Source organism: Anomaloglossus baeobatrachus, chromosome 3, assembly GCF_048569485.1.
Source record: "Anomaloglossus baeobatrachus isolate aAnoBae1 chromosome 3, aAnoBae1.hap1, whole genome shotgun sequence".
Classification (NCBI taxonomy): domain Eukaryota; kingdom Metazoa; phylum Chordata; class Amphibia; order Anura; family Aromobatidae; genus Anomaloglossus; species Anomaloglossus baeobatrachus.
This window is the reverse complement of record NC_134355.1, coordinates 529478606-529499006: the sequence shown is the minus strand read 5'-3', so window position 1 is coordinate 529499006 and position 20401 is coordinate 529478606. Positions and strand designations below refer to the sequence as shown.

The following is a 20401-nucleotide window of genomic DNA, read 5'->3' as shown; positions in this document are numbered from 1 at the left end:
TATCGGCAACAATCACGATGAGAAAGGAACTTCCGCTATCAGCCGCTACTCAAAGGCAGCGCGCTGACCAATCAGAGGCAAGCGGCTCCTGCCTTTGACGTCAGCGCTCTGGCAGCGGAAGTTCCTCCCTCGTCGCAATGGTTACCCGATACACATGTACCGGCGAACTACAAGATGCAGGAGGCCGGCGATGGAACGGAAGGTAAGGTGAGCATAATAGGTGTGCGTGCATGCTTGTGTGTGTTTGTACGTGTGTGGAATGGCACAATAGGGGACCAGGGTGGGACATTTAACAAGTTGTGGAACAAATTGTCTGCATTGCAATGATTTCCTATAGGAAATCTTGCTTTGCTGAACGAGTAACTTGGTTAACAAGCACAGTCCCAGAACGAATTGTTCTCGTTAACCAAGGTTCCACTGTATATTAAATGCAAAAATGTAAACATGTACTTACTGCTTGAGTTCTTCTTTGAAAAGCTCCAAATTACTTTTCTTCTTCTCCTTCTCTCCTTTCTTTAAAGGCTATTAAAGTGAATGAGGGCACAAGTCATCATTTGCATTTTTTTAAATCACCTGTCTCAATTTTTTTTGTCTTGCGATATTCATTGAAATTTATCATGCCAAATTCTTCAAAATGGCACTAATGCTGCATGAAGTTTGCACAAAAGCAAAAATGCCCCCTTTTCTCCACGTTTTTTTAGAGCATTTCTAACATTTGTGCAAAAATGTGATGAAAAAGGAAAAAAACAAAAAAAATATATATATATCACTCCATGGGGAGACCGTGCATGTGCACCAAAATTGAGCCTTTTTAAAAAGCCGTAATTGATGAATCTGCCAAAAACATGTGAAGAAAGAAAACCATGTCCACAATGGAGAGCATAAAGACACACAGGCAACCACATTATATAGGCTAACATGAAGGCACCGCCGGTGGAGCCAATTGTCATTCCTAGCATCTTTTTCTCTTACCGGTTTCCTGGGCTCCATGGGTAAGATCTGAGGGGGTGGACGCTCAATAGGTACTTGCTGAGGTTTAGGCTCAGAAAACCGTGAGGAAGGCTTATACAGTTTGCCTCTCTTCTCATCCCCCTCATGTTCATCTGCAATAAAATGATCAGAAACAGCTGAGAAGCAGAAAATATTTACTGAATCTGAATGGAATTCTAAACCAAACATCCCCAAAAAAGGGCAGAAATACCACGTCACTAACTTATTAAAAAGTTTGTCTGACCATGGTCAATCACTATCTCTCAAGGCAAGGATTGTCCTGGATTTACACCCTCTGTATATTAAAGGGAACCTGTCCGGTACAATATGCACCCAGAACCACGAGCAGCTCTGGGTGCATATTGCTAATCCCTGCCTAACCGTCCCTGTATCTAGTAGCATAGATAAAGAGATCTTTACAAAAAGTATTTCTAAAGATACTTTATGATATGCTAATGAGTGCAGGGACTAGTTGCAAGGGTGTTAATTCCTGCACTCATTCTGCCCTCTGAGCATGCGCAAAGGGGCGTGCTAACATGCTATTCAATGACCACTGCCCAGTGTCACCATTGGCAGTGATGTGCGTACCTGTGTCCGTTGCACCACCTCAGAACACCGGGCTTAGGGTCAGTGCGCATGGATCAGAATGCCCTGCATTTCCAGTCATGCGCACTAGACCTCTCTGAAGCCGGGATGTGTACACCGGGCTTCATAGTGCGCATGACTTGAAGTGCCCGGCATTCAGATACTAAGCCCGGTGTTCTGAGTCTCCACAACAGACTAAGGTACGCGCGTCATTGCTGATGAAGCTGGGCAGTGGGCATTGAATAGCATGTTAGCACGTTCCTGAGGGCTTGCTAACATGCTAAGAAGGCAGAATGAGCGCAGGAACCAACGCCCTTGTGACTAGTCCCTGCACTCATTAGCATATCAAAAAGGATCTTTAAGCTGGATTCACATATAGCGACAGCGACGTCATTCAGAACCAGAATTACAATTTCCTAATTTTTTTGTTACGTGGGCAATGGTAAGTGCATGTTCTGTGCGTCTCCTGCAGTCACCATAAACAGATCACTGAATGTAATGGTAGCAGCCGTTCGCTCACCTTCCCAGATGCCTGTACACAGTACAAGACTAGCATATTCCATTGGTTATATCCCCGATTTCTTTACATCTCCATCTAAGGCTCAATAACACTCAAAGAGACAACAAAGTGTTGGTCTCGGGACACGCACATACCTTTAGTGGCGTTGACGATGCCCCCTCTGATGAAGGTTTTTACTTTGCTGCCATCACCTCCTTCGAACGCAGCAAGGAATTCCTCGTAGATCTCTGCCGCAGCTTTTTCATCTTCCTGTATAATTGTAAAATACAAGTCTGTGCCTCAATAATATTCAAACCAAACCTTTAACCCCTTCACCCCCGGCCCGTTGTCACCTTCCTGACCAGGGACATTTTTCAATTCTGATCAGGGTCACCTTATAAAGTACCACAGGAACTCTTCAATTTATCCCAGTGATTCTGAGAATCTTTTTTCGAAACATGTTGTACTTCATGTTAGTTTTATATTTGGGCTGATTTGATAAGCGATTACTTATAAAATATTTTTAAAATGTTATGATATTGAGTGGCGAAGAAAAAAATAAGTACATTTTTACTACTAACATATTGTTTTAGACCCAGTTTTCAATTTTCACAATGGGAAATAGATAAAAATGGCCCCATAATGTGCTACCCAATTTCTCCTGAACGTGGCAATGCATGTGGCTCTATAGTACTGTTTGGCCACACGGCAGGGCTCAGGAGGGTAGGAGCGCCATTTGACTTTTGGAGCATAGCTTTTGCTAGAATAGTTTGCAGATTCCCCTTGCAGAGATCTCAAGTGCCAGAACAGCAGAAAATGGCCTCATTTTAGAAATTACACCCCTCTGGAATGCATATACAGATGTAGTGACAAATTGGCTTATTGGAAAAACAGTGAATGTTGCAGGACGAAAATGGCAAAAACTGCCATTGTAGTGCCCATACATTGTGCTTCTAGACCCTGTAAATTAAGCGGCTCTCCTCACTACAACAATGCCAAACATGTATGTTAACTGTGGCTTAAGCACATTGTGGGGCTCAGAAGGAAGTGGGGCATTTTTATTTGGGGGGAGCTATAGTGCTTTTCCAGAGCCTTTGTGCTACCAGTAACCTGGAAGCCCCCTATACTTCAGTTAACAGATGACAGACCTGATGAAAGACTTGTGTTTTTGTGGGTTGTTGAAAGCTATTGGTGGTAATTTGGGGTACAGAACATATTTGAACAGTTCACATTTATCTTGTGCTCTATGCTGAGCACTTACATCAGGATTTTCATCTAAATCTCCAAAATACATGATTCAGGTGAAATCCCCGCCGAATCCATTCACTATAATGAGTTACTCCGGACTTTGTTTGGCCTCTGTTCAGCGTCCGTCTTTTCAAACGGTGCACAAAACTGCTGATGACCACACTTGTGCACAACTAAAAAGACAAGTAAAAAGATGGACACCGCCGGACCACAGGCCAGACATGAGGTGAGAGTGACTCCCCTCTGCTTCATTACACTGAATTTTCCATTGAGGGTTTTATCTAAATCACGTTTATTCAGTGATTTATATGGAATCTCTGGTTTAAACGCTCAGCGAAGAGCACAGAATATATGTGATCCGAGAATTAACACATCAATAGCAATGTGCGAGTATAGGTGATTAGGCGGCTTTATCCCTCAGGTCAGTACGATTAAAGCGATACCAAATATATATAGTTTAAGTTTTGCTACTAATACAATGCTTTTTTAAATTCTCTTTTTCCAAAATAAAGGCTTCTTGCATCAGCGTATCTTGAAGGCTATGTATTTTTCTATTATTCTGCAGACTGGGTCATGTAAGGGCTTATTTTTTGCGTGAGGAGTTGGACCTTTTATTGGCAAAATCTTTGGGCAGATACTATTTTTGATGGCTTTCTATTCAACTTTTTGGAAGCACAATGAAGAAACCACAATTCAGGATTATTATTTTTTACCGTGTCGTAAAAGTAATAAAAGACTGCTTTAGGCTATGTGCGCACTAGGCCATTTTACCCGCGGATTTACTGCGGACATTTTGTTGAGAAAGGTTTGAAATCTTTCTGCAGACATTTCCCTGCAAAACCTATGGGAACAAAAAATAGCTGTGCGCATGCTGCGGATTTTTCTCAAGAAACTTTCTTGAGAAAATGAGCATGTCCATTATTTTCCGCAGGTACCTGCGGTATACCCCCGGTATTTCACTCCATTCACTGTACTGTAATCGCGAAATACCGGGGGTATACCGCAGGTAGCAAATGATGTGCGGTATACCCCCGGTATAGCCGCGATTTACCTGCGGTAATGCTCATCGCTGCCTGCGGTTTTGCAGGGAGTGATGTCATTATGACAGAAGAGGAAGCGGAGCAGATTAAACACAGACGTCACACTCCCTGGACGCTGCACAGAAGCACTTCCGTCTGACGTCCGGCGGGTGCCCGTGCAGTCTGTGTCCCGCTCCAGCCCCGCGGCTGCCTGCCCTGCAGTGTGTCAGTGTCTGCCCGCAGTGTCAGCAGCTTGTCACCCTGCAGCGCAGCAGTGCGTGCAGCCGCGGGGATGACGGGCGCTGCTGTCAGGAGGTGAGAAGAGATCATTACCTGCTGTGACGATCTCCTGCCTCCTGACGTCACCGCTGTCACTGCAGTCTATGCCCGTCTCGCGAGCGGCCCGAGACTGTCTCTAGCGGTGACGTCACGGGCTCTCGCGATACTGCTGACAACGCGGCGGGCATAGAACGCAGTGACAGCGCTGATGGCAGGACTGCAGGAGATCATCACCGCAGGTAATAATCTCATCTATCCTCCTAACAGCAGCGCTCGTCATCCCCTGCAGTGACCTGGGCTATTGATGATAGCTCAGGTCACTGCATTGCTCTCCCAGCCATTGGGGAACATTCTGTTCTTCATTGAATGGGACAGTGACTATGGACAGTGGTATGGATTGCCGTGGGACCCCACTCTTATTAGATTACGCCGGACGTGGAATTGATTGTTCTTTTCAATAAATTGGTGAAAGAGGGAATAAGGGGAGTGTTTTTTCAAATAAAACTTTTTTTGTTGTCTATTTTTTATTTCTTACTGACTGGGTTGGTGATGTCTGGTATCTGATAGACGCGTGACATCACGAACCCCAGGGCTTGATGACAGGTGACATTACACATCTGGAATCAACCCCATATATTACCTCGTTTGAAAAACGCACCAGGGCAACGGGATGAGTTGGGGCGAAGCGCCAGGATTGGCACGTCTAATGGATGCGCCACTTCTGGGGCGGCTGCGGCCTGCTATTTTTAGACTGGGGAGTGTCCAATAACAGTGGACCTCCCTAGTCTGAGAATATCAGACCACAGCTGTCTGCTTTACCTTGGCTGGTGATTTAATTTGGGGGGGACCCCACTTTTTTTTGTTTTAAATTATTTATTTAATGTAAAATAACAGCGTGGGGTGCCTTCTATTTTGGATTACCAGCCAAGGTGAATCTGCCAGCTGTGTTCTGCAGGCTGCAGCCGTCTGCTTTACCCTAGCTGGCTACAAAAGATGGGGGGACCTCAAGTGTATTTTTTTTTAATTATTTATTTATTTTATGGCTAAATACAAGGCTAGGCACCCTTTAGTGCCACATGAAAGTCACTAAAGGGTGCCAGCTTAGAATATGCAGGGGGGTGGGACATTATATAGGTCTTTCTCATCTATCTATTCATCTATCCATCTTTCCCTCTATCCTTATCTGTCTATCGATTATCTATCTATTATCTATATTATTTATTGCAGTAGTTACAGCATAAAAAAAACCCCAGGGACCAACCCGCGGCAAAACCGCGGTAAAACCATGGCAAATCCGCGGCAAAAACGAATGCGTTTTTCCCGCGTATTTGGTGTGTTTTTTTACCGCAGGTGCGGTAATCTTCAACTCCCAGAAGTTTCTCAAAAAATTGTCTTGAGAAAAATCACTTTTCTAGTGCGCACATAGCCTTATTCTTTGGGTCAATACAAATACAGTGATATCACAATTATATGGTTTGTTTATGTTTTGCTGACTGAGGACAAGTTGATGTTTTCAGTGATACTATTTCCACTTACGATTTTTTAATTGTGTTTTATTCCACTTTCTTGTTAGCTGTATGATGAATAGTTTGGTTTTTTTTGCTACTTTTTTGTGAGGTTCACTGAAAGGTTTAAATCATTTGACAGTTTTATAGATCAGGTCACAATGGACGTAGTGATACCAAATATGTATATACTTTTTGTTTATTTTTGCTTTTATTTAAATATGCATATTTATTTGCTTAATTTCTGTGATTTTTTTCCCCACTTAATCCCTCTATGAGACTTCAACCTTTATTAGTCTGATCACTTGTCTAATGAATTCCAATGCACTAGACCTGACAGAATGCCTTTTAGACCAAGCTCCTAGCATGGTCTAACAGGCCACCATACCTGACACACCAGGAGATCATTATTTACCCATCAGCAGCCCGCGATCCGGTCGCGGGGGTGCGGATATGGTGGGAGAAGAAGCTCCCTCCCCCGCCTAACCTTCTAAATGCAGAGATTGCTATTTATACATACTGATAGGGAATTTAGATTGTGAGCTCCAATGGGGACAATGTTGCTGATGTATGTAAAGCGCTGTGGAATATGTTAGCGCTATATAAAAATAAAGATTGCTATTATTATTTGAGGCATTAAGAGGGTTAAAGGGAACCTGTCATCAGAAATTTTGCTTTAAACCTAAATGTTTCCCCCTCTGCAGCTCCTGGGCTGCATTCTAGCAAGGTTCCTGTTGGTTTTTTGCTCCCTTTTAGACCAAATATAATACTTTATAAAAGGTGTACCTTTTGGGATGCAAATTTTCTAAATCGTCCATGGGGGCGGGCTCTCTGGTGTCCGTTATGTCCATCCTGCCGATTTACGACGTCCCCCAACGAGATTATGGGCGGCGCTGTGATTATCATTGCAAGTGCCCACCCATAATCTAGTGCACGCGCTTTCCTCTCTGCCTCCAGCGTTCTGCGCAAGCGCTGGCCGTAACCGGTGGTGTCCTGCTCCGATCCTCCCATCTATTTCCTGCTACAGGGAAAGAGGGGACGTGCGGTCATCTGGCCAGCGCTTGTGCAGAACGCTGGAGGCAGAGGGGAAAGCGCGGGCACTTGCGATGACAACACAGCGCCGCCCATAATCTCGTGCCTGCGCAAACGTCACCAGCGGTCACACTATGCACAGTCCCGCTACAGTGGCACTGCGCATGCGCCGGACCACGGGCTCACTGGGCGGCATCCTGGAAGTATGAAATGCTGCGTTGGGGGACGGCGTAAATCGGCAGGAGGGACATAACGGACACCAGAGAGCCCGCCCCCATGGACGATTTAGAAAATTTGCATCCCAAAAGGTACAACTTTATAAAGTATTATATTTCGTCTAAAAGGGAGCAAAAAAACAACAGGAACCTTGCTAGAATGCAGCCCAGGAGCTGCAGAAGGGGAAACATTTAGGTTTAAAGCAAAATTTCTGATGACAGGTTCCCTTTAAAAAACCCAAGGGGGGGGGGGGGGGGGTTAAAAATACAAGTGTTTGCAGTTTAATTGATTAAAAATTAACCAATAAGTTAACAAGCAAAAGAGAAATCTAAAATCAAATCAATATTTGGTGTGACCGCCCTTTGCCTTCAAAAAAGCATCAATTCTTCTAGATATACTTGTACACAGTTTTTAACCCCTTCAGCCCCGGGGCACTTTCCGTTTTTGCGTTTTTGTTTTTTGCTCCCCTTCTTCCGAGAGCCGTAACTTTTTTATTTTTCCGTCAATCTTGCCATATGAGGGCTTGTTTTTTGCGGGACAAGTTGTACTTTTAAATGAAACCATAAGTTTTACCATATGGTGTACTGGAAAGCAGCAAAAAAATTCCAAGTGTGGAAAAATTGCAAAAAAAGTGTGATGGCACAATAGTTTTTGGGATGTTTTATTCACGGTGTTCACTATATGGTAAAACTGATGTGTGGGTATGATACCTGAGGTCGGTGCGAGTTTGTAGACACCAAACATGTATAGGTTTACTTGTATCTAAGGGGTTAAAAAAAATTCACAAGTTTGTCCAATAAAAGTGGCGCACGTTTTGCGCCATTTTCCGAAACACGTAGCGTTTTTATTTTTTGGGATCTGTGGCTCAGTGACGGCTTATTTTTTGCGTCTCGAGCTGATGTTTCTAATGGTAGCATTTTTGCGCAGATGCTACGTTTTGATCGCCTGTTATTGCATTTTGCGTAAAACTTGCGGCGACCAAAAAACGTAATTTTGGCGTTTGGAATTTTTTTGCCACTACGCCGTTTACCAATCAGATTAATTGATTTTATATTTTGATAGATCGGGCATTTCTGAACGCGGCGATACCAAATATGTGTATATTTATTTATTTTTTAACCCTTTAATTTTCAATGGGGAGAAAGGGGGGTGATTTGAACTTTTAGGTTTTTTTATTTTTTTTTAATTTTTTAAAACTTTTTTTTTACTTTTTTTATTTTATTTTACTAGTCCCCCTAGGGGGCTATAGCGATCAGCAATCCGATTGCTGATCGCTATCTGCTGATCACAGCTATTCCGCTGTAAACAGCAGAAATAGTCACTTTCTTTCTTCCTCTGCTCCGTGCCGAGGAAGAATGAAAGTGAAACTTCTTAGCACCAGGCGTCATCACATGACCCTGTGCTACGATGGCAACCACCGAACGTCACGTGATCACTCACGTGACGTCCGGAGGGGGCGGCGGTAAGAAAAAAAGATGGCCGCGCGCATATAGATCTCGCTGCCAGACTTTGGCAGCGAGATCTAAGGGGTTAATGTTCCGGGTGGAATGCGATTCCACTCGGAACATGTAGGCACACATGTCAGCTGTTGAAAACAGCTGATATGTGTGCCGATCCACGCCGCCTGCCCGCGGCAGGGGGCGGGGATTACCGGGACACGATCCATGACGGAAAGATCCGTCCATGGTCGTGAAGGGGTTAAAGAAACTTGACTGGGAGGTGGTCCAAACATCTTAGAGAACTAACCACAGATCTGGACTTCTGCAAGTCCTTCTCTTCATGTAAAGCCTCTCTAGCTGGCAACAGCATCCAATCTCTAGATTACTATATTTATCCCATGACACCAAGAAAGCAAGCCACACGTCGGGGCCCCCTGTTGCATTTATATGGCCAAGGCTGGATTCATAACCTGGCATACTCCCAGTGGGCCACTGCGGTTGCTGGCCTACAACCCCTGTTAAATAATCCTTTGCATATATCTTGTGTGGCATATCATGCATGCAGCACATTGTGTGCCAAGGTAAGAGCTCCGGACCCGGGGCCCTGTACACCACAGCTTGGCATGCATTATGGCATTGGTGTCTTTGGTTGTCGGAGTGCTGCTCTTTGCAGTCAGTGCAGGGTGTGATCAGATTGGCCTTGCTGGTAGGCAAGTGATCTGAAGCTAAAGCTAGCCCATAATACAGGTGTGCTCAGCACTGATCTGAGTATGAGGCAAAGCTTTCCTAATGTAGAAGGTCCCTTATGTTTTCTCTGCATCCATAAATATTATATGCACTACATCTGCTAATGAATATGTGAGAGAGAACAGGTGACATGCAGCCAGGCATCCAGACTTTCAATGACGGTGGTTTAACAATGAAAAGCTTGAAACAAAATTATCAGAATAGGCATTTTTTATAAGGCACTAAATAAAAAACTGTGTGAAACAATCCTAATAAAGGCAGTGATGATTCAGCCGCTTGTGTAGGGTCAGTCTATAGATAATAGTCTGCACAGCTATCACCGATATATGGGGTTTAGTGAGGAGCCTGAGATTAGGGTCTGGGCTTACTGCTAGTCACGTAGGCTCTCTGTGGTACGTGATGTCCCCTATTATGTGCACTATTACAGGTGTCACTTGCAGACCTCCATCACTGTTTCTCTACTGATTTCTCCAGTGCTGGCACATAAACAATAGAAAGGTATTGTGCTCATGTACTATTCTAATGAAAAGGAGTACTACCAAATGTGCACAATTCCCAGCAGGTATATGTAGATGTGACATCATTAGTGCTCCAAATTCAGAAGTGAGGGCCAGACAACCCTTTAGAAGAGGGTTGAGTGCAGTGACAAAGGCGATTATGACAGGGAGCATGCTGCACTTTATTTTTGTCATTGGGGAAAGGCAATATTGTATGTGAGCTGTTATGGGTCCATATGCCATTGTTGCTTTTTAGTCCTACAAGCCCACCTAAATACTGAGGTAGCCTACATGAATTGCTGCCAAGTAATTACACATTTGGACTCATAGGAAAAAGTTTAATTGGACAAGTTTTCTGTAGCCAAGCTAGTCTTTCTAGGAGAGCCTCAGGAGCTCTTCTACTGGAGGAGCTTCTTCTGAGGACAAACCTTCACCAGCTACAAGCAAGCCACATAAAAATGTGCTTATGTGCCCTAACAAACCTTCAGACAGGTCACAGTTTACACTTGCATATGTGACCTTCAGACATACAAATACAAAAAAAGTGTTAAAAGGCACTACTAATGCTACTACCTAGTTGTTAGCAAGACAAAACAATCACTGATCTTGGGGAGACCAGCCTGAGAAAACACTGCTGGCAGCCAGCAAAGGCGCTCAACACAAAATCCTAGGTGCATTGCCCCCTGGGAAGTATGCAAATCACAAATGTCCATGGAGCCCGACACGGAAAATAGCCAGATATCCCTCCGGGAAGGACCTAGTCAAGGAGTGTCTCTTTTTAGGTGGTCTCCTAAAAAGAGCATTGCCCCCTGGGAAGTATGCAAATCACAAATGTCCATGGAGCCTCTGTTAGGAGTCTCGACACGGAAAATAGCCAATATCCCTCCGGGAAGGACCTAGTCAAGGAGTGTCTCTTTTTAGGTGGTCTCCTAAAAAGAGCATTGCCCCCTGGGAAGTATGCAAATCACAAATGTCCATGGAGCCTCTGTTAGGAGTCTCGACACGGAAAATAGCCAGATATCCCTCCGGGAAGGACCTAGTCAAGGAGTGTCTCTTTTTAGGTGGTCTCCTAAAAATAGCCACTCCTAGCTAGGTCCTTCTCGGAGGGATATCTAGCTATTTTCCATGTGGAGACTCCTAACAGAGGCTCCACGGACTTTTGTGATTTGCATACTAGCTAGTGGTTATAAGTGTTAAACCCCCTAAGGCCCTGAGGTCTCACCTTCTTTTTCAGTTCCTCTTGCTCCTTCTTGCTTAGTGTTCTCTTTGAAGTGCTCATTTTGCCAATACTGAATGCTTTAAGCTTACTCTCCAGGAGAGGTTGCTGCAGGACGAAAACAGAAACACTTTGTTAGGCCATTAATATGCAAATATTCCACAAATATGTCAAAATAGTTCTGCATTAACGCACAAGTGATGACAAGTCTGTTAGAAAGACTAGTGCGATCGACAACGAGCACAATGGAGGACATGACATTCATGTTGCATATTTACACATCTACAGGAAGCATTTATCCGGTCTCCTGGACCCTCATATTTATAAACAAGTGTTACAAATCTGTATCGTACACATTTAGGGGAAATTATTTGGACAACCTGTAATTATTGGGGACCTCCAGGTTCCGATATTCACAGTAAGGCCTAAGCCACACGGCGAGAAAATCGGTGCGAGTGGAGTGCGATAAAACATCGCATTCCCCTCGGACCAATTCTAGCCTGTGTGTCAGCACACATGAGCGACTATTTTCTCAGCCCTAATCGGACCGAGAAAACAATCGCAGCATGCTGCGATTGTAAGCTGAGACGCTTTCTCTCGCACCCATTCAAGTGAATGGGGCGAGAGAAAAATCGCACTGCACTCGCGGTACACCGGTGTACTGCTAGTGCAGTGCGAGAATGGCTATAGCCGGCTACGCAGGAGAGAGGGGGAGAAATCCCTCCCTCCCCTCCTGAGTGCCGGCCCGCCCCCTGCAGCTGAGGTCTGCTCGCACGAACGGACCTCAGTTGCAAGGATACAAGCATGACACTCGGCTCTGCTGTACTGCCAGCACGAGCCGAGTCTCATGCAAGGGGATCGCAGTAGTCCCCGTGTGGCCCCAGCCTAAGGCTATGTTCACACGCAGTGGTTTTTTTCTCTCCAATTCATCATACAAATTAAAAACTGCTTTTTACTGTAGCAGCAAAAGCTACATTTCAGAAATCTCGTATACTTGTTTTTTCCTGACAACTTAAAGAAGTTGTCCACTTACCAAAACTGATTTTTTTTTTTCTGATAAATCTTGCTAATATGTGCCCCTCAACACATCTATTATGTTTTTTCAGCAAAATTACCTTTTATTGTGCACTAGCAGCACATGCTCATTGCTGGCTCCAGCTCTGATGGGGTTAATCTCTCCTCTGACTTCCTGTGTTCAGTTCCTACAAGTCCCAGAATTCTTTGTGGCTCTAGGGCGGTGTCTAGCTTATCTAACACACCCATTGTGTCTAATACACCCACTCTGCTCCCACCCAAACCCTCCTCCCTGCCTCTTCCCAGTGGATGTGCACTGAGAGCAATCACACAGACAGCAGCAGCTCTACACAGCCAGGGGAAGAAAGTGTGTGTGCGCATATATATACAGTGTGAGTGTGTATGTGTATATACAGTGTGTGTGTGTGTGTCATACTCACCTGTATGCAGGGTCCCGGTGCCATGCCTGCTTCCAGCCCCTGTCTCGGTACCGCCGCTTCGGCTGTGTGCAGTCTCCCCGGGGCACGTACGAAGCTTGCAGGACCTGGCGGTGGATCACCTGATGCAGTCACCTGACGCATCAGCTGATCGATTCTCGTGGTGTCGCCGGCTTTTTCGTGCCCGGCCGGCTATCAGCTGATCCTGCCGTCAGGGGACTTCATCAGCTGATTACCGGCAGCTCCTGCAGTGATGGGCCAGGATCAGACTCCCCTGCAGGAGCTGCCGGTAATCAGCACAGACGTGAGTATTTATTTATTTATTTATTTTTCTACTGATGCATCAGTTGATTGTATAATCGGCTTTTATACAATCAGCTGATGTATGATGTGATTCACGTAGTTTAACCTGACACATCATCTGATCGCTTTGCCTTCCAGCAAACCGATCAGATGATATTGGATCCTGATTGGACGGCGCGGGACCCTAACCCAGAATTACTGCGGAGGGGGGTTTATTTCAATAAAGATAGAGTCACTAATTGTGTTGTGTTTTATTTCTAATAAAAATATTTTTCTGGTTGTTGTGTTTTTTTTTTTTTTAGCATTACTAGAAATTCATGGTGGCCATGTCTAATATTGGCGTGACAACATGAATTTCGGGCTTAGGGCTAGCTGATAATATACAGCTAGCCCTAACTCCATTATTACCCAGCTAGCCACCCGGCATCAGGGCAGCTGGAAGAGTTGGATACAGCGCCAGAAGATTGCGCTTCTATGAAAGCGCCATTTTCTGGGGTGGCTGTGCACTGCAATTTGCAGTGGGGGTGCCCAGAAAGCTTGGGCACCCTTCACTGTGGATTCCAATCCCCAGCTGCCTAGTTGTACCCGGCTGGACACCAAAATTAGGCGAAGCTTACGTCATTTTTTTTTTAAAATTATTTCATGAAATTCATGAAATAATTAAAAAAAAGGGCTTCTCTATATTTTTGGTTCCCAGCCGGGTACAAATAGGCAGCTGGGGGTTGGGGGCAGCCCGTACCTGCCTGCTGTACCCGGCTAGCATACAAAAATATGGCGAAGCCCATGTCATTTTTTTTTCTTTTTGGGTAAAAAACTGCATACAGTCCTGGATGGAGGATGCTGAGCCTTGTAGTTCTGCAGCTGCTGTCTGCTCTCCTGCATACACTAGTGAATGGAGGATGCTGAGCCTTGTAGTTCTGCAGCTGCTGTCTGCTCTCCTGCATACACTAGTGAATGGAGGATGCTGAGCCTTGTAGTTCTGCAGCTGCTGTCTGCTCTCCTGCATACACTAGTGAATGGAGGATACTGAGCCTTGTAGTTCTGCAGCTGCTGTCTGCTCTCCTGCATACAATGAACATTTTGAATAAGGAAATGACATCAGACCTTTTTTTTTTTCATCAACAATCTTTAATGGCATTGTGCACTGATTAAAAACGCAGTGAGCAAAAACGCAGCAAAAAACGCACCAAATCGCGGCAAAAACGTGACATGCAGCACCGCAGGTGACAGAGCAGAGCAAGTTGGTGACATGCTCTGCTCTGACACATAGTGTGCTGCATGTCACTGTATCCACTCTGGGACTTGTTGTGCAGGTGACCGGGATGATACATGTCACTAACTTGCTCCACTCTGTGACTTCTGCTGCATTGTTCCAACTGTATACACTCTCACCTGAACAAGTCTCAGAGTGGGGCAGTTAGTGACATGTATCATCCGGTCACCTGCACAACAAGTCCCAGAGTGGTGAAAGATAGTGACATGCAGCACACTATGTCAGAGCAGAGCATGTCACTGTCTCCACTCTGGGACTTGTTGTGCAGGTGATCGGATGATACATGTCACTAACTGCCCCACTCTGTGATTTCTGCTGCATAGTACCAACTGTATACACTCTCACCTGCACAACAAGTCCCATAGTGGAGACAGTTAGTGACATGTAGCATCCGGTCACCTGCACAACAAGTCCCAGAGTGAAGAAAGATAGTGACATGCAGCACACTATGTGTCAGAGCAGAGCATGTCACTGTCTCCACTCCGCTGACCTCACAGCCCGTACACGCTGCGATGGATGCAGGGGGACACAGAACAAGTAATCGGCCGACACTGGAGTCATCTGATTACTTGGGATGAATGAGAAGTAAAATGCTCTGGTGCTCGATGGGCGAAGCCCATGCCGATTTTTTTTTTTAAAAAATTCATTAAAAATAAAAAAACAAAAAAAATCACGTTGTTTGTGGGCTCCCGCTGCATTTTCTATTGCTAAGGGTAACCAAAGCAGCTACTGGCTGCTAGCCCCCGCTGCTTGGTGTTACTTTCACTGGCAATAGAAATGCAGGGAAGCATTTTTTTTTTTTATAAAGGTTTTTCCCTGAAAACGTTTTTAAGAAAATGACGTGGGCTTCGCCATATTTTTGTATGCTAGCCAGGTACAGCAGGCAGCTACGGGCTGCCCCCAACCCCCAGCTGCCTAGTTGTACCCGGCTGGGAACCAAAAATATAGAGAAGCCCTTTTTTTTCATGAATTTCATGAAATAATTAAAAAAAAAAAATAATGATGTGGGCTTCGCCAAATTTTTGAGTCCAGCCAGGTACAACTAGGCAGCTGGGGATTGAAATCCACAGAGCAGGGTGCCCAAACTTTCTGGGCCCCCCACTGCAAATTGCAGTCCACAGCTGCCCCAGAAAATGGCGCTTTCATAGAAGCGCCATCTTCAGGCGCTGTATCCAACTCTTCCAGTGGCCCTGGTGGCAAGTGGCACGCCGGGTAATAAGGGGTTAATACCAGCTATGTTTTACCAGCTGGTATAAAGCCCAAGATTCTTAATGTCAGGCCAAGTTTAACCTGGCCATTAAGAATCTCCAACAAAGGGTTTAAAAAAAAAAAAAAAAGACATCACACAGAGAAAAATACTTTATTAGAAATAAATACACAGACACAGTAGGGACTCCATGTTTATTACTCCCTCTCACCCCTCCACGATGGAGAGATTTCTGTACTGACCATGCCAGGAGAGAGCGAGGAAAAAGAGCGAGCGGGGGGGGAGGAAAAGAGAGCGAACGGGGGGGGAGGAGAAGAGAGCGAACGGGGGGGAGGAGAAGAGAGCGAACGGGGGGGGAGAAGAGAGCGAGCGGAGGGGGGAGAAGAGAGCGAGCGGAGGGGGAGAAGAGAGCGAGCGGAGGGGGAGAAGAGAGCGAGCGGGGGGAGAAGAGAGCGAGCGGAGCGGGGGGGGAGAGCGAGCGGGGGGGAAGAGAGGGGGGAAAGAGAGGGGGGGAAGAGAGGGGGGGGGAGAAGAGAGGGGGGGGAGAAGAGAGGGGGGGGGAGAAGAGAGGGGGGGGGAGAAGAGAGGGGGGGAGAAGAGAGGGGGGGGGAGAAGAGAGGGGGGGGAGAAGAGAGGGGGGGGGGAGAAGAGAGGGGGGGGGAGAAGAGAGGGGGGGGAGAAGAGAGGGGGGGAGAAGAGAGGGGGGGGAGAAGAGAGGGGGGGGAGAAGAGAGGGGGGGGAGAAGAGAGGGGGGGGGAGAAGAGAGGGGGGGAGAAGAGAGGGGGGGAGAAGAGAGGGGGGGAGAAGAGAGGGGGGGAGAAGAGAGGGGGGGAGAAGAGAGGGGGGGAGAAGAGAGGGGGGGAGAAGAGAGGGGGGGAGAAGAGAGGGGGGGAGAAGAGAGGGGGGGGGAGAAGAGAGGGGGGGGAGAAGAGAGGGGGGGGAGAAGAGAGGGGGAGGAAAAGAGAGGGGGAGGAAAAGAGAGGGGGAGGAAAAGAGAGGGGGAGGAAAAGAGAGGGGGAGGAAAAGAGAGCGCGGGGGAGGAAAAGAGAGCGCGGGGGGGAGGAAAAGAGCGCGCGGGGGGAGGAAAAGAGCGCGCGGGGGGAGGAAAAGAGCGCGCGGGGGGAGGAAAAGAGCGCGCGGGGGGAGGAAAAGAGCGCGCGGGGGGAGGAAAAGAGCGCGCGGGGGGAGGAAAAGAGCGCGCGGGGGGAGGAAAAGAGCGCGCGGGGGGAGGAAAAGAGCGCGCGGGGGGAGGAAAAGAGCGCGCGGGGGGAGGAAAAGAGCGCGCGGGGGGAGGAAAAGAGCGCGCGGGGGGAGGAAAAGAGCGCGCGGGGGGAGGAAAAGAGCGCGCGGGGGGAGGAAAAGAGCGCGCGGGGGGAGGAAAAGAGCGCGCGGGGGGAGGAAAAGAGCGCGCGGGGGGAGGAAAAGAGCGCGCGGGGGGAGGAAAAGAGCGCGCGGGGGGAGGAAAAGAGCGCGCGGGGGGAGGAAAAGAGCGCGCGGGGGGAGGAAAAGAGCGCGCGGGGGGAGGAAAAGAGCGCGCGGGGGGAGGAAAAGAGCGCGCGGGGGGAGGAAAAGAGCGCGGGGGGGAGGAAAGAGAGGGGGGGGGAGGAGCGTGGGGGGGAGGGGGGGGAGGAAAAGAGAGCGCGGGGGGAGGAAAAGAGAGCGCGGGGGGAGGAAAAGAGAGCGCGGGGGGAGGAAAAGAGAGCGCGGGGGGAGGAAAAGAGAGCGCGGGGGGGGAGGAAAAGAGAGCGCGGGGGGGGAGGAAAAGAGAGCGCGGGGGGAGGAAAAGAGAGCGCGGGGGGGGAGGAAAAGAGAGCGCGGGGGGGGAGGAAAAGAGCGCGGGGGGGGGAGGAAAAGAGAGCGCGGGGGGAGGAAAAGAGAGCGCGGGGGGAGGAAAAGAGAGCGCGGGGGGGAGGAAAAGAGAGCGCGGGGGGGAGGAAAAGAGAGCGCGGGGGGGAGGAAAAGAGAGCGCGGGGGGGAGGAAAAGAGAGCGCGGGGGGGGAGGAAAAGAGAGCGCGGGGGGGAGGAAAAGAGAGCGCGGGGGGGAGGAAAAGAGAGCGCGGGGGGGAGGAAAAGAGAGCGCGGGGGGAGGAAAAGAGAGCGAGGGAAAAGAGAGGGGAGAGGAGAGAGGGATAAGAGGAGGGCAGTGAAGAGGGGAGGAGGAGAAGAGTGGGGGGAGAGAAGAGAGTGGGGAAAGAACGGGGGGGGGCAGAGGTGCTCTGTCACCAACTGTCTCCACTCTGTGACTTGTGGTGCAGGTGACAGAGTGCACATAGTTGGTCCCATGCAGCAGGACAGATGGCAGAGCACAGCGGTGACATGCCTGTCAGTGTCTTGCTGCTGGGAGGAGCAGATGATCACACTGCCCGACACCGGCCGCTCTCCTGACATCGCAGCAGAGCGGGCGGGTGGACAGTGTGATCACATACCGTACTTACGTGCAGGGGGGGATTCAGCTGAAGAACCCCCCCCCCCTCCCCCTGTACTGCACACTGGCGCCCCGTGCCTCACCATCTGCAGGACGCCGGCTCCACACTGATGTCCTCTGGATCATCCCCTCGATGCTGGGCTGTACCGCCCACAGCCCTGTCACTCAATCTGAGTGGTGCCAGCCTCCTCTGACGTACCCGTCCAGTTTGAGAGCCCGGAAATGCCGGGATGTCAGAGGATGCTGGCGGCCACAGCTCCAGGGGGTCATGTGACCGGCACTGAGCGTGCAGGATAGCGCCGCTCAGTGCCAGAACTGGAAACAAAAGTCAAAGAAAGTCAAAGGAGAAAACGCCTAGAAAGGTAAGTAGAACTCCTACAAAAAAATGGGTGAACCACCCCTTTAAGAACTGCAGCGTTTTTTCACCCATTGAATGTAACCTAAAAAGGAAAAAAATTCTGCAAAAAAACAATCAGAAAACAGACTTGTTGGTGAATAAAAGTGGCTTTATTAACCTCATAACGACGGCCGTACGACTTAAAGTGGCAGCAAAACAGTGTACTTATTCTGTTCCGCCGCTTTAAAAGCGGCGGCCCGAAAAAACCCTGTAGCGCCCCCCCAGCGACCGAAAATCTCGGGGGTTTCAGCTACCGGGGGTAGCTGAGACCCCCCAGATTATGAATCGGGGTGTTTTTTCTGGACCCCGTTAATGCGATCGCCGGTATACAACATTAAAAAAAAATAAATGGCCGGTAAAATTGATTTATTTCTCATCTGACGTGATCAAACATGTCAGAGGAGAAATAAATATGAGCCCTTAGTGCCCCCAAAGCCCCCGGCACCGGAGAAATCTATCCAACACCCCCCCCTCCGGAAAATCCAAGATGGCGCCGACGCGCGCTGAAAACTCCCGCCAGCCGGCTCTGCATTCATTTCCCTCCGATCTGAAATGATCAAACATTTCAGATCGGAGGGAAATGTCCTCCCCCTGACCCCTCCTCCGGTACACCGGAGATCTCTGGTCCCCGGAGCCCCCTCCGGATCTCCAGAGCCGCCCCCTCCCCCCTCCGGAGCGTGGAAGATGGCGGCCGCATTCATCCTGCTCTTTCTGCCGCATGTGACACATCACATGCGGCAGAAAGTTGTCCCCAGGTCACCCCCCCCAGCCCCCGGTTTTACGTTACCTGGCTGCTGGTGCTCCGGCCCTGCGATCACGCCGCCTCCTTCTTGAAAGCTGGCGGCGCATGCGCAGACAGCGGCTGTCAGCTGGATCCCTGCAAGCAGGGACGCTGACGTCGCTACTGCACAGGCTGCTCCACTGTGGACCGGGGGAGGGTGAGAGCGGTAATCTGCAGCCACACTCCTCACATGGAGAGACTGCTGTTCTAGAAAATGGGGGGTACGTTCTGTGAGCGTGCCCCTCATATTCTAGAATGAGGTTACTGCAGGTCACTCTGCCCTAGGTTGGACCGGGGCAGTGTGAGTGCAGTATTCTCAGATTACTGCACCCACACTGCTCATGGAGAGCTTGCTCTTCCAGAAAATGAGGGATACGTTCCCTGAACGTGCCCCCCATATTCTAGAAGGTCCAGAGTCGGCGTGGGACCTCCAAAATGGATTACAGCGACCAAAATGTATTTATTTTCAATAAACTGGTAAAAGAGGAATGTTTCGGGGAGTTTTTTTTTTCAAATAAATTTTTTTTTTGTCTTTTTTTTTTTTCTATTACTTGACTGGGTTAGTAATGTCGGGTATCTGTTTAGATGCCGTGACATCACTAACCCCAGGGCTTGATGCCAGGTGACATTACAGCTGGTATCAACCCCGTATATTACCCCGTTTGCCACCGCACCAGGGCGCGGGAGGAGCTGGAGCGAAGCGCCAGGATTGGCGCATCTAATGGATGCGCCACTTCTGGGGCGGCTGCGGCCTGCTATTTTTAGGATGGGAAGAGTCCAATAACCATGGCTCTTCCCACCCTGAGAATACCAGACCCCAGCTGTCCGCTTCACCTTGGCTGGTGATCTAATTTGGGGGGACCCCACGTTTTTTTTTTTTTAAAAAAACGCCTGGGGAGCCCCCCAAATTGATCACCAGCCAAGGTGAAGCTGTCAGCTGTGGTTTGCAGGCTACAGCTGTCTGCTTTACCCTAGCTGGCTATCAAAAATAGGGGGGACCCCACGTCTTTTATTTTAATTATTAATTTTTTGGGGGGCTAAATACAAGGCTAGGCACCCTTTAGTGCCACATGAAAGGCACTAAAGGGCGCCAGCTTAGAATATGCAGGGGGTGGGACGTTATATTTGTTTGACATCTATCCATTCATCCATTGTAGCATTTTAGGCTGTGTGCCCACAATCAGGGTTTGCAGCGTTATGGGCGCAGAGTGTTTTCCCTGCGTCCATAGCGCTGCGTTGTGCAGTAGAAGCACAGTGGAAGGATTTTTAGAAATCCCGTGCCCACTGTGCTT

General features: G+C 48.2%; 1 protein-coding gene across 1 annotated transcript in view; it reads right to left on the bottom strand.

Moving 5' to 3' along the window:
• Nucleotides 1–20401, bottom strand: part of U2SURP (U2 snRNP associated SURP domain containing) — a 214043-nt gene that overhangs the window by 157542 nt on the left and 36100 nt on the right. Inside the window, 4 exon segments of the mRNA XM_075340786.1 lie at nucleotides 455–522; nucleotides 973–1103; nucleotides 2230–2344; nucleotides 11279–11380. Coding sequence (XP_075196901.1) covers nucleotides 455–522; nucleotides 973–1103; nucleotides 2230–2344; nucleotides 11279–11380 — 416 coding nt within the window.